This window comes from Cydia pomonella, chromosome 12 (genome assembly GCF_033807575.1).
Source record: "Cydia pomonella isolate Wapato2018A chromosome 12, ilCydPomo1, whole genome shotgun sequence".
Lineage (NCBI taxonomy): Eukaryota > Metazoa > Arthropoda > Insecta > Lepidoptera > Tortricidae > Cydia > Cydia pomonella.
The window spans coordinates 1,429,080-1,443,561 of NC_084714.1; the positions used below are offsets into that span (position 1 = coordinate 1,429,080).

The following is a 14,482-nucleotide window of genomic DNA, read 5'->3' on the forward strand; positions in this document are numbered from 1 at the left end:
GTACGGGTTAATACATTTGCTACTAAACCTACTTAAGTACTATCTCGGACGATCGATGTTCGAAATGACATTGACATGTCACAGTTTTCAATTGTTTGATTGAGTAAATGTAATGCCCGTGCAACAACAACGCTATATGCAACATTTAATTAAATTTTATAACAAAAAAAATGGTAAAATTTTTTTTTTTTTTGGAAAATGAACTATGTCATGTAGTTTCCTTAAACGTACTTACCAATACCCCGAAGTTAACGGAATTCAATAAAAACACGGTGTATAGGTATTAGTTAGTAATTCGCTAAAGAAAAAAACAATTAATAAATACACTTTATTTAAAACTATTTTAATAACATGATCTTTTCTAAAGTATTTTGCTGTAATATATTTGTTAGTACAATTATAAATCTCCTTGTACTTTATAAAGTAGTCTTATACAAAATTGGCACTTAAACAAATGGTACATTACTATAGAGGCCGGGAAACGAAGGGTTGCAGGCCGAGTAGATATACACGGCCGAGCGTAGCGAGTAGGGATAGTGATACGCGGCCGGCAACCCCGTTTTTCGCCGAGATTTGTATAGTGATTTTCTCAAACTTACGATGAAATAAAAAAGGAATTGTAGTCCTTTTTTTATTCGTTTACACAGCTAAAAAATACGAATCTACTACTATTTGATGGTTGGATTCCAAGAAGTTGTGTCAAAATTTCGTGTTAAAAAAAACGTTGCTTTACTATGTGTGTAAGGCTGTATGATTTTCCTTGACATATCATCTTCACTCATCGCACCGGATACGTAGTATTTTCGTCATGTCAACATTTCATTGCAAGTTTGAGAAAAATGCATTTGAAGTTTATCCATCATTCTTATATTTCTAGTGCTGTTCTATTTTTTCCCTATCAGCGGACAATCGCAACTTCGGTTTTTTCAATACCTTGCCTTTCACACAACTACCCGACACCACTACATTTCCAAACTTTAACAACATTCCAAACAATCTACGTAACACTCACTACTAAATTATCTATCTCGATCACTATCGCCCTTGCTGTATTGGAGTGAAAGAGATGGGAATACACATCATTTCGATTTACAATGATCAGATGTGGTCGCAAGTGTCGAGGTATCGTTGGAACACCACTTCGAAATGTTCGCATTTTGACGTCGGCTCGTGCTGATTTTGAGTCTTCCTGCAAATGTAATAGAATTCAAAATTGATTGCCAGCACAAGAATAATTACTACTTATAGGAATTCTTACGTGGATTTTGTTAAGGTGGTTCGATTAGGTTACCCAAAGCTTAAACCTCACTAGATGGCGCCACAATTGCAAATTTTGAGTTTTAATTTTTTTGTGGAGTAGTCTTGGTATTTCTATACTGTAAATTATGTTTAGCGCACTCATTAAATAAATATTGAACTATTACAACAAACATTGAACACTTAATTGTACAAAAACTACCCCTTAATGTCGACAGAATGTTTTTTGACTCTATTTCTAAGTATCACTCACACATTCAAACAGTCTTACTGGGATCCTTGTAGTAGACAATTTGGCACAGCGTGAGTAGGCTTCAATAGCGTTGCGGTATGTACGTGGAAATACATGCAAGAGGATGTGGGTTCGAGACTCATTAATTTTTTTTTGTTATCAGTATTATCAAGTAGGTACCTATTATTAATAAATTATTTTATGAGAAATATGAGCGTTTTCCATAAAAATATTAAAAATCTGATTCTCACACATCATGATATTTTTGGGTTCTTCCAACTCAGAATCACTAGCATAATCAATCCTCGTGTTAAAAAAACCCGAAAATTTGTATTGAAATTTTAGTTTTACATTGAAATTTCTTTCACACTAAAATGTGACGTAATGGTATGGATATTTTAGGATATCTTTTTTTAATGCTAGGGTGGAGAAGAGTCTAAGTAGAAAGTCCAAATTTGTAAGTCAGATTTTCCGGTATTTTTTTCAAAAAAAAACGCTGTTTTGTTCTAAAATTAAAGCAATCCCTTACTGCCTTTAAAAAAGTAGGTACTATTTTACAGTAGAATTAAAACATTTTTTTTACGATACATTTAATTAAATTACAGTGAGTTACAAAATTGCATGGCCTTCTATTTATAACCATTATAAAAAGAAATGAGATATTTACCATGTTTGTATATATTATTGATTTCCCGATATTTTGACACAACTAGAAGTTTCACACAATGCCTAGAGATAGAAAATTATTTATTTATTTTATTTATTGTCAATTTCATTCAACGGATCACATCATATCCAATTTATGTGTTTATGTATTGCATTGTTTTCTACCTAGTTGGTTATTAAATTCTGTTACTTCAATAATCTTTATCTACATAAAATATAGCAACGAAAGTTTAATAAAGTATATATTAAAATGAAGTACACAGAATCAGGAATTACATATGACAATATCATTCAAAATCGCCTCCTCTGGCTTTGACACAGGCCCTCAAACGACGAGGCCAGTCATCAATAGCGGCACGCACGATTGTCATGTCTAATTCCGTCACTGTCTTAACTATGGCCCGCTTGAGGGAGTTAAGATTTGTGTGGGGTTTAGCACAGGCTTTCTCCTCAATAACCTGCTATATGGCATAATCCAGGGGGTTAAGGTCCGGGCTGGAGGACGGCCAGTCTTCGTGGGCAATAAAGTCAATTTTGTTCCTTCGAAACCAGGCTCGAGTTGTTTTTGCCTTATGTGCAGGAGCTGAGTCCTGTTCAAAGATCCATGGCTGGTTTTGAAATAGGGTGTGGCTTAAGGGCTTCACTATTGGTTCGAGAACGGTTTCCAGTTTCCGGTTTTCACACCTTTTTCACAGAAATGAATCTGTGTTAGCCCTGAGTATGACACACCCAAAATCATGTTTGGCGGGTGCCCACATTTGTGCAACGCAATAGGGTTGTTTCCATCTACAAATCTTAGGGCATAATTGTATCCCAATAAATTCTTTTGGATTATAAGAACATGTTAAACTACTTTTAGGGGACCTATAATGACCATATTTTTGTAAACATTGAATTTAAAATATCTTTTGGCACACGTCACGTGACCAAACTCGAAACGTCATTGAAGATTCTGATGACGTCACAACTCTCGGATTGACACTGTTGACAGTTAGGCGATTAACAACAAATGACAAATATCAGTTGACAGTTCGTATCTTCTACGTGTGTATGTAGTTATGTGTCAAACCATAAACTGTGACGTCACACAATTTTCAAAGAGCGTTTTGGGCGCGAAAGCATCTGTCAAAATATATTTTGTTAATTTAACATATTTAAAGCCATTTTTAGTATAAAAGCTGAATTTTAGGGCAACTTTTAGTTAATATAGAAAGTAATACAAGCGTTTCAAAAAATTGGAATACGATTCTCTTTTAGGCCCCAATTCATTATAGATACGACGAGATAAGCGTTATGTGTGGTATATAATTATAGCTCCCAAATCCACCACATTATGTAATATTTTATTTTTTCGGTAGCATTTGTTTTAACGGAAATAAAGAGGTTGCAAATCGAGTAACAGAACTTCAGAACAGATACCATTTGATATTTACCAGTCGCTTTTCGGTGAAGGAAAACATCGTGAGGAAACTGGACTAATCCCAACAAGGCTTAGTTTTACCCTCTGGGTTGGAAGGTCAGATGGCAATGGCAGTGGCTTTCGTAAAAACTAGTGCCTACGCCAAATCTTGGGATTAGTTGTCAAAGCGGACCCCAAGCTCCATTGAGCCGTGGCAATATGCTGGGACAACGCTAGGAAGAAAGAAAGAAATCGAGTAACAGAACTTAGTAACCAACTAGGTATAATAGTTATGATGTAAATGTCCATATCATGTTGGAGTCATATATGTATTAGCCAACTAATTATTCAAGATCAATACACTTAGCTCCCTTAGGTATTCGCCTAAGTACAATCTCGGGCAAAATTGAGTTTTATAAAAGTGAACTAGTTTCTAGGTCATATTTTCTATGAATTGGTCATTTTTGTAGACTCCAATTACAGTTACACTTTTCCTGGTTTTTCGCGGACTAAAATATCGATGATTTTTGTAGCTTGATTTAGACGTTGCTATCATTTTCAATCCAAAAACACATAAAATCACAATTCAGAACATGCGGCAGCGTTGTTTTCTATCAAGTACCTCAAGCACCAGGGCGACTACCGGGAAAATCGAAATTCGTCAATTTCGGGCATTTTTCTCTGTCACTCTAATTACGTCTTAGTGAGAGTAAAAGAGAAAGATCCCCGCAATTTGCGAATTTAGGTTTTCGCGGTAGGCCCCCAGGTCCTGTCAAGTTTCAGCAGTGTTGCCAGGTGAGCGGAAGAGAATTATCGTACTCGAATGTCAATATTATTGTACCGTTGAAAAAAATATCGTACGCCAATCAAAAAGGCAGCCCCTAAAAATGTCTAGCAAAATAAGCTTAAATTTCCAATTAATAATAAAAAAAAGACAATTTTCGTCTAAATTGCGCAAAAAATCTGTTTATGTTTGTGTATTTTTGGGATAGACTCAAACGGTATACAGGAAGTTGTGACATTTTAAACTTTAAACTTACACCAAGGAGCCGAACACCCAAAGGAAACTAATTTTAGCCTATTTCTGAGTGAAAGTGTCATATTTTGCTTCAAATTACTAGACTTTTAAGGTGGCATCATCCAAGGGCTGAAATTATAGTACTTTAGTGTACGATAATGCTCTTTGGAACATTACGTCATACCGGGGCCCAAATTATCGTACATGTACGACAATTATCGTACGCCTGGTCACACTGAGTGTCAGTGTCGACAGAGTCAGCTAAAAACGCGTCAAACATCGCAACGTCGCGCCGATGCATGGAGTGGCAACGCCGCAATGTATTTGTACACGACATTTGTCACACACACATGAGTAAAATTTATAAAAATATAACGTTGATTATTGCATGATTTCTGTATGAAACAAAGTTTTTCTATTAATTTAGCGCAAATGAATATTCGAAAGTAGATAGATGCGCAACTATTTATGTAATAATATTGTGTAATTAATAAATAAATAGCGATTGTTTTTTGTATGAAAATCGAACCACCTTAAGCTATTTCTATATGCGGCTTGGATACTTCAAACAGCCTTCTAAGGCCCATCGAACAAGAAAAATTGACAGTTAAATTTGAAATCAATGGTGTAGAAAATAAGGTCGAAATTTCGTGTGTTTTATTGTGAAAAGAAACAAGAATTGCATTTAAATTGGAAATTGTTTCAATTGCATTGAAGTAATGAATAATATAGGCAAAAACACGAGCTTTAAAAATGTCAATAGGTTGAATCTTTTCGACGCCATGTCAAACACAAAGGCTGTCACTCGGACGCTACGTCACCGAAGTGTTATAATTGAAATTGTACTTTATGCATATGCACGTAGGTCTATGTTGCTCTGTGGTCTCTGACGGATTAATCCGTCTTCGGCGTTGGACCTACGGTGCGGATATATCCGTCATTGGCATCAAAAAGGTTAAGCAATTGGAAAAAATAATAATTATGAGATAACCAGCGTCCAGAAGTTCCGTACAAGTAGTTGGCAATAAAGTAAGCACGAATAATAGGGTATTTGACTACTAGTCAAATCAGTTTCTTTTTCAAAATGTCAAAAGGATTTTGCTACCATGGAATTTATATGGAACACTGGCATGTGACGTCACAATCAAATCACCTACTCTTATTAGTTGTATACGGGTTTTAAAATAGAAATTGTGTCTAAAATTAACTGCTGTCTACGTTTCTCTATTAATCTGTTGGTGCTTTATTTCATGCATGATGTGAAATAATTTATTTTAAATACAGTCAAATACCCTATTGCGTGCATTGACCTGCCAGTTCTTACCTGTAGGTATTGCATGCGCGTAATTAAATTGCGGCCCCGTCGGTGACCGACGGTCAAGGCCATTGTGCGAGCGGGACAGCAATATAATTGTGACCGCGGCCGGCAAGGCCCACTTTGTCACTCGTTCCGCTTTTTGCTTGTATTTTTAGGGCTCCTCTACACGATGGCCCATCGTAGGCCAGTCTAAGGGACGCAGCTATGCGGTGGAATGAGATAGCAATATCACTTGCTCCCTTTAACGCATAAATGCGTCCCTTGGACTGGTCAGCGCTGGGCCATCAGCCATTATACGAATAACCTGTCAAGGTGTCCTTGTGGTAAGCGACAAAGTAGTACGTTTTGCCGGCCGCGGTCACAATTATGCAAGTGCGATAGACAGGAACACACGGGCCAGTGAACGAGATTCTTCGTGATTAGCGTCCTTACTTTTCCTATTCGAACCCTCGTTATCCTATTAGCTGAGTGAAAGAGATACACTTACTTGTTGTGCTCCTCGCACTCTTCCATAGACACATCACCGCTGGCGAGTCGCGAGCCCAGCCCGCTATGATAACTTACGTAACGTTGCTGAAAAAAAAAACAGATGGCACCAGTAATAGACATTATAGAGAAAAACCCAATAATGGACACATCAATTCTTAATAATTCAGCCTATATACGTCCCACTGCTGGGCATAAGCCTCCTCTCCTGCGCGAGAGGGCCTGGGCTATAGTCCCCACGCTAGCCCAATGCGGATTGGGGACTTCACATACACCTTTGAATTTCTTCGCAGATGTAGGTATGCAGGTTTCCTTACGATGTTTTCCTTCACCGTAAAGCTTGTCAGAGTGAGAAAACCTGATCTCCAATGATGCTGGCAGCTAGTATCAGCGCTCTCGCTAGAGCATGTATTGTGAATGTCATCTTGCTTTGTGTGGTAGGGCACAGCACAGCGGATGTCATTCTAGATCTAGAGCAGAGCCCAACTGGGGAATTACCTCCACCTTACAGAAAACTGCAGCCAAATAACACTAGACCCTACTCATAGTGTTGTGTTCCTGCCGGTGAGTAAGGTTGCCAGAGCTCAACGAGGGGGGTGGGGTTAGGGTCGGCAACGCGCATGTAACTCCTATGGAGTTGCAGGCGTACATAGGCTACGGAGACTGCTTACCATCAGGCGGGCCGTATGCTTGTTTGACGTAGTATAAAAAAAATGTACGTATCTCATGTAGATTGTCACGATGCCTTTGAGGTCTGTGATAGAGAAACTAAAGCATCTCTACTGTTGTATTCACCTGAACATGTTTAGAGAAAACCTGCTCTCCAATGATGTTGGCAGCTAGTCTCAGCGCTCTAGCTAGAGCATCTACGTATCTCATGTAGAGTGTCACGATGCCTTTGAGGTCTGTTGTGCGGCGGTACAGTTTCAGGTTGATGCCGCCAGGGGGCGTTGTACCCTGGGGAATTAAGAAATAAACGCTTTCACCTTAGTAACAAAAAGAGAACTACTTTGAACTACTTTGCTGTTTAAAATAGTTATTGCAATGTGTTTTATATTCCATTTCGATTTCGGGTAGACTTGGACTCCTACTCGGAGCTGGACCCCTTGGAGGATTTAACAACTGGAGACGCCTTGTCTGTAATTTTCTGCACAAAACAGTCTGCCGATTTTTGCGGGGGAGGGGCACGTCAAATGTATGACTATTTGTGGGTAAACGTCAGTCCATACAATACATATGACCATTGGCCGAGGTTTTCGACAGAGGGGTAAGCTCTTAAAGACTACTCCAGTGGTTAAATCCTCCAAGCCGGACCCAGACCTAGGGCCGAGCTGGCCCAGTACCCGGACTTAGACGTGGACCCGGATCCGGCGTCTGTCCCCGGTTAAGAATCGGTTTTGAAACATTTAAGTTGCAAAAAATGAAATTATTGACACTTAATGAAATTTATTTCTCACCTGATCAACAATGGATTTCATCATCAAAGTCAGCTTTTTGCTGTTGTACGGATCAAAATCGTTCGTTAAGGTAACGCCGCCCAAACTGTTGTATCTAAAATAGATCAAACGCTTTTACTATTAGTAGGCAATATCAAGTATTAGTTATGACGAAAGAGAATTTGAAATAGAGGATTGTCAAAGAAAACTTTGTAGCCACAGTAAATTTACTGACAACTTTCGACACATTATTAATACTTTTAGAACGCTATTTGACTTTGATCCTTATTATTTCACTGATATGTGTTAAATTTGTTAAATATCAAAAAGTGGCGCCATCTAACAGATCATAGGCCAAAAGTATGACGGTTTCGTTTCGAGCGATGGCGCACATAACCTTTGGCATATGCCCGGTAAGATGGCGCCACTTTTTGATATTTAACAAATTTAACACATATCAGTGAAAGAATAAGGATCAAAGTCGAATGGCGTTCTAAAAGTTATAAACCTTTGTCTAAATTCAATAGAGTTTAGGCATTTAAAACTCACCTCGATAGAAAAAATATGACAGTTGCATACGGTCGTTGAGAAAAGTGTGAGTTGGGAAATTTAAGTACCTATCTATTAACAAAGTCAATTTAATATAGAGGCATAATTTACTGCCATCTTTCGACGCAGGACTAAAACTCTTAGAATGACATATGGCTATTTGATCCCATGTTCTTTCACTCATATGTGATAAATATCACACTGTGTCGCCATTTACTTGAATATAGGCTTAAGGTATATCGCCATCTATTCGAGCATAATTTTTCGTGATTTTTCGAGACACGTTTTTTTATTATAATTTATTTATCTTATACGGAGTTGCATATATCTTTGCTATTAATATCACTATTTTAATATGAAATTCGTATACTTACACATTAGCCATATACATATGATGTCCGAGCGGCGAGCACACCTTATAATACATCTCCAGAGTCTCCAGATTGTAGTTCTTCAAGAAGCACAGGCAGCTTGTCACATCCCACATGTAGTTGTGCACTTTCTATATGATATGATGATGATAATGATACTTACACATTAGCCATATACATATGGTGTCCGGGCGGCGAGCACACCTTATAATACCTCTCCAGGTTGTAGCTCTTCAAGAAGTACAGGCAGCTTATCACATCCCACATGTAGTTGTGCACTTTCTATATGATATGATGATGATAATGATACTTACACATTAGCCATATACATATGGTGTCCGGGCGGCGAGCACACCTTATAATACCTCTCCAGGTTGTAGCTCTTCAAGAAGTACAGGCAGCTTATCACATCCCACATGTAGTTGTGCACTTTCTATATGATATGATGATGATAATGATACTTACACATTAGCCATATACATATGTTGTCCGGGCGGCGAGCACACCTTATAATACCTCTCCAGGTTGTAGCTCTTCAAGAAGTACAGGCAGCTTGTCACATCCCACATGTAGTTGTGTACTTTCTCATCTCGCATTTGTATTCTTTCTCTCTGGTTTGTCATAGCTGTAAAAAAGATACGATGAGAAATATGTGACGTTCCACGGATAAAGGTACCTTATGGCGGTCGGCGCAATACTGATATCGTGCTATGTATGACCTAAAAGGCATAGGTAATGACATTAATTAGAGTGATACAGTCACGTCTCAAATATTGATACGAAATAAGTGCCAAAAATATATATACGCGACCTTATTGCCCATGTATTAAGGTAGTGTATACATGTTTTTGGCACTTGGTCCGTACACTACTTTCTTCCGTCCCTGCTTGGTCACAAAATGCTTACAAAAATGAGCGTCAAAGGAGGCCACTAGGGAGTTAAGAAAAAGAGGTGCAAAACTAAGCGTGTCGAAAGAGGGACTTTACAGTATCGTGTTATGGTATGTATTAAACATGAATTTAAATTAAAAAAAAATCTCGCGCACTTAATAAAAATAACTAACTTTAAGGGCTCCTCTACACGAAGGTCCAGCGTAGGCCAGTCTAAGGGATGCAGATATGCGGTGAGATAGCAATATAACTTACTCCCTCTAAGCCTCTAACGCATAAATGCGTCCCTTCGACTGGCCTGCGTTGGGCCATCGTGTAGAGGAGCCATAACAGCTGTACTTTGGACCTTACTCGACAGTGGCGCCAGCTGGTGAACACAAAAAAGGAAGCCTCATTGATTGATTATACTTAAAAGACAAAAATACAAATACCTTCACTACAATACGGCATGATCAGCAACTGGCATCTATAGTTCAGCCTGTCCTTATACTCCGCCGTCATCTTCAGCAGTTTGGCGAACAACTTGATCTCCCTCGTCACATCGCTTTGGAAGATGGCGTCGTAACCTTCCCTGGAAGTAGGGTTAACATGTGAAAATATGAAATATCACCCTAAAAATTCTGTCGGAACTTCTATACGCGAACTTAGCCTCCTGAGACCCTCTCGTACAATTTTTTGCACATATTTCAATATATTTTGAACTTGTGCTAACTCCAAACTTTTAGCTGGCTTCTTGGCTGGTTTGTACAAAACATTGACAGTTGCTAAGTCCAAACAACCATTTTCCACTCGACCAATTGCCCTACTGGAGAAGTGTGAGCGAGATGAAAAAATTAGACCACTCACACTTGCACGGTAGGGGGAGTGGTTAAGTTATAACTAAGATCGACCATTCGAATATTATATTATTATTTTATTATATTCGACTATTGTGTACATCTATGGGCTATATCATTAATCAATTGTTTTTCTTTATGCTGTATATTTTACCAAAGAGAATTTAAAATACAGGTGTATTGTCAAAGAAAACTTTGTAGCCACGTAAATTTACTGCAGAAAGATGGCCACGTAATTTTACTGAGGTATGCCCGTGGGTATGCCAATAAAGAGTATTCTATCTATAAATTACTTGCTTATTCGTTCAATCCCGTCAATCCTAACAAAGGACCGAAAATCTTGACTTGGCAGATGAAATCCTGATGTATGTGGCCTACCTGGAAGGCCAGAGGAGGCAATTCTCGGCGTTGAGTCGTTGCGACATCTCGAGGCAACGCTTTATTTGGGAGGCGGCGTGGATGAACGTGGACGCATCTGGGCTGGTTAATGCTCCGGATGTATATCTGTGGAAAAATAGTTAGATTTAAGTATATTTTAATTTTGTTGTGTGTCTGTTTGTTTCGAATAAATGCATCTTATGCATCAATATCTGGGAGACCGAGCTTTACTCGGAAAACATTATAACTCAAAAATGCGCGTTTTCCCAGCGGTAAAACGGTTGAAAAGAACTCAACTGTGCTTTCGGAATGAGGCTCGTCATTTATGAAAATCGTCTGAAAATATAGCTACAGCATAGACATTAATTCCTCGCCGTCTGCTTTTATTTTTCGAGTAAAATGGCTTTGTAAATTTACGTGACGGACTGACGACCATGATGAAACTTACTTGGGTCATTCTCTGACAATATGTCTGCGGTTGCGTCTAATTTTCATACTACGTCGGTGGCAAACAAGCATACGGCCCGCCTGATGGTAAGCAGTCTCCGTAGCATATGTACGCCTGCAACTCCAGAGGAGTTACATGTGCGTTGCCGACCCTAAACTGCCTCGACTCTTTTCATGCATGTTGTATGGGTCGCGGTAATTAAACCGCCGACATATTTTTTGAGAATGACCGACTTAATGAGTTAACTTATTGCTCTGAAAAAGGGCCTTGGGGAAACTAACCTCGCATTAGTATACAAATCCGGCGCCAACCACAGCAGGCTGACGTGATATCTCGCAGCCATCTCATTTACAAACTCGACGATGTCGTCCCACTCAGCCCGATCCTCCCACTCGACCAGGTCCGAGTCCGGAACCATCCAGCACTTCAGCCCGAGTTTGAATAGATATGCCGAAGACAAGGATGATAGATAGACAGACTTACCTCGCATTAGTATGCAAATCCGGCGCCAACCACAGCAGCCTGACATGGTATCTCGCAGCCATCTCGTTCACAAACTCGACCATCTCGTCCCACTGAGGCCGATCCTCCCACTCGACCAGGTCTGAGTCCAGAGCCGTCCAGTACTTAAGCCCGAGCTTGGATAACAGCTCAAATAGGGCTTTGACGCAGCGCTTGCGATTTTCAAGGGTGTTGGTGTGGTCGTCCCAGGTGCGGGTCTTGTCGTTACCTAAGAGAGAAAAAAGTTCAAAAACTACTGTAAAATCACTCTATAAATACCTAAAGTATGAAACAATAGTATATTAAATAGAAATTATCATGTAGAAAAGAATATTTTTTAAATAAATAAAACGCGACATATTTTATTAGCCGTGGTCATATGCCACTTTCTCTAAAGCTTATGATTCCTTAGTGTATTGTATTGTTGTGTTAGGTAGGAGCTTTTTTCAGCATGAGGTTCCAAAGATGCCCGGATCTGGAGCGCGCTCAACGTGCTCTGAACGTCGGCCTTCGCCAAACTTTTTATGTACTTATGAGGGCGCCGTAGTTGCCGGCTTTGGAGCGCGCGCGGCACGCCCCGAAGGGCGCCCTTATAAAAAAAGCTTCAAGTTACCAATAACGAATATTCCACATTACCGTTCATCCTGAACTCGGTGAGCGAGATACTGCACTTGAGCCAGTCTTCCATCGCTCTGGCGTGGACCCGCTCGCTGCCGCTGTAGTAGCGATATACGCTCGTGTCCGTGGTCGCCGCCATGTTGTTATACTCTATCTTCTCTATTCCTGGCAAATTAACTGTCAGTTATCTAAGTACTGAAAGCATGTAGACCAGTGGTTCCTAACCTTTTCAGTCCTGTCACCCCTAAGGCTAATTAGGGATCCTGATTTTACCCCTCCTCCCAATAATCATCAATAGTCTTTCTTATAGGTCTAATATTTGTTATCTTTAATTAAACTTATTACCCCCATGAAATACCAGTTTTACCCCCACGGGGGTAATTACCCCCAGGTTAGGAACCATGAGAGCTAAATTAAATAAATCAAATTAAGAGGTATTTTATTAAATATTGACACGGACACATTGCTAAAAAGATGTACACACTATCTTAATGTATATATAGGCTGTCCTTGACCTACGCCCATGAGGATCAGACCATGCGCAATGTAAAACAACCAGGTTGCAAAACCAAAGGTTGTGTTGCAAAACAACCTAGGTAGTTATGTAATTTAGTCGGGGTGTTGTTTTAGTACCTAAATTTAGATTCCTATATACTTACTTTAGCATTAGCTTTAGCATTAGCTCTTCGCATAGCGTTACCTTGAAAAAAGTCCACGTCCTTAATTTCTCTGACTTTCTGCCTCTTTACGCCGGGCTGCGAGTAGCCTGACATCTCTAACGGTCAACACGATCGAAGCTAGCACAGGAAAACGTAGCGACGATCTGCAACCGCTGATAAAATAAGTTTCAGACAAAAATATAACTTTTATGCCGCCTGTACAGTCAGCATCAAAAGTAGCGGATCAAATAACGTTTCATAAGTATCTACCGTTCTGTATAACAGTTTAACAAAAAGTGATGTGTTTAATATAGAACAACTAAGACTGTAAAAGATATACTTTTGAGCACGAATTTTAGAAATTTATCTATATTTGGAAAAATTATCCAGAATATCAGATACTTTTGGCGCGTTGTTTCATCCGCTACTTTTGATGCTGACTGTACAACCAAAACACGAATCACATGAACTCAATTAGAGTTCCACGATCCATCTTCTGGCTCAAGCATCAGATCAGTTAGAAGGTAGGTACCAATTTTTTTTTCAGTTTTTTTTTAATATGAGACTTTCTGTGTTTTAATTGAAGTGCAAAATTAAATGTTGAGGAGGTATTTATGAGTATAAGTTATATTTTAAGCCTCTAGTTCATACGACGCCATATATGGAAGTTATAAGATGCAACTCTGATGACAGATATTCAAGTTCAAAATTAAACAAATAAATAATAAATAAATATTACAGGACATTATTGCGCAAATTGACTGAAGTCCCACAGTAAGCTCAATAAGGCTTGTGTTGTGGGTACTTAGACAACGATATATATATAAAAAAAACTGTAATGCGACGAAGCCTGCTATGGATCTGCTGGTATGCTTTTTTTTGTTCAATAACGTTTATATTTTATTTTAAATGATGTCATTTAAAATAGCTGCAAGCAAGCAGGGACTCTTGAGAGTTAACAGGGCCTCACGTTCGAAAAAAAGAAATATATAAAAACGTACATCTATATCCTTCGCCACTTCGCTCCGCGTCCAAACCAACACGGACAGACAGACGGGCGTTATATATATAACATCTCGTGAATAGGCGCAGCCAGGCGGAATGGTGTTGTGTTTTGTTTTACTAAACTGGATGCAGAAGGTCTTGACAGAGTGAAACGAGTAGGTTATCTATAACCTTATTTAATTAATCATTTTCTTTAAGCTACTTACATCTTTTACTGAGGTGTGCAAATAAAGAGTATTCTTGATATCTATTATATTCGACATGCTAAAGTAGACAGTGATCCCGTCCAATGAATAATTTAATTAATATATTTAGAATTAGATATATAAATAATTGTCAGATTTAGTAATAGCACAATTATAGCATTAATTCGGACTAAAATTACCAAATCCACAATTTGCTTAATGAATGAATC

General features: G+C 38.8%; 1 protein-coding gene across 1 annotated transcript; it reads right to left on the reverse strand.

Annotated features, from left to right (window-relative positions):
* Positions 1 to 314: 314 nt before the first annotated feature.
* On the reverse strand, positions 315 to 14,139 carry LOC133523258 (uncharacterized). The gene is made up of 11 exons (XM_061858746.1): positions 14,064 to 14,139; positions 13,104 to 13,226; positions 12,422 to 12,568; positions 11,768 to 12,014; positions 10,837 to 10,962; positions 10,054 to 10,193; positions 9,198 to 9,357; positions 7,834 to 7,927; positions 7,172 to 7,333; positions 6,378 to 6,463; positions 315 to 1,189 (listed from the first exon to the last, which is right to left on the reverse strand). Exons 2-11 carry the CDS (start codon positions 13,174 to 13,176, stop codon positions 1,099 to 1,101), a joined length of 1,326 nt encoding a protein of 441 aa, XP_061714730.1. The 5' UTR covers positions 13,177 to 13,226; positions 14,064 to 14,139; the 3' UTR covers positions 315 to 1,098.
* Between the last annotated feature and the right edge of the window lie 343 nt (positions 14,140 to 14,482).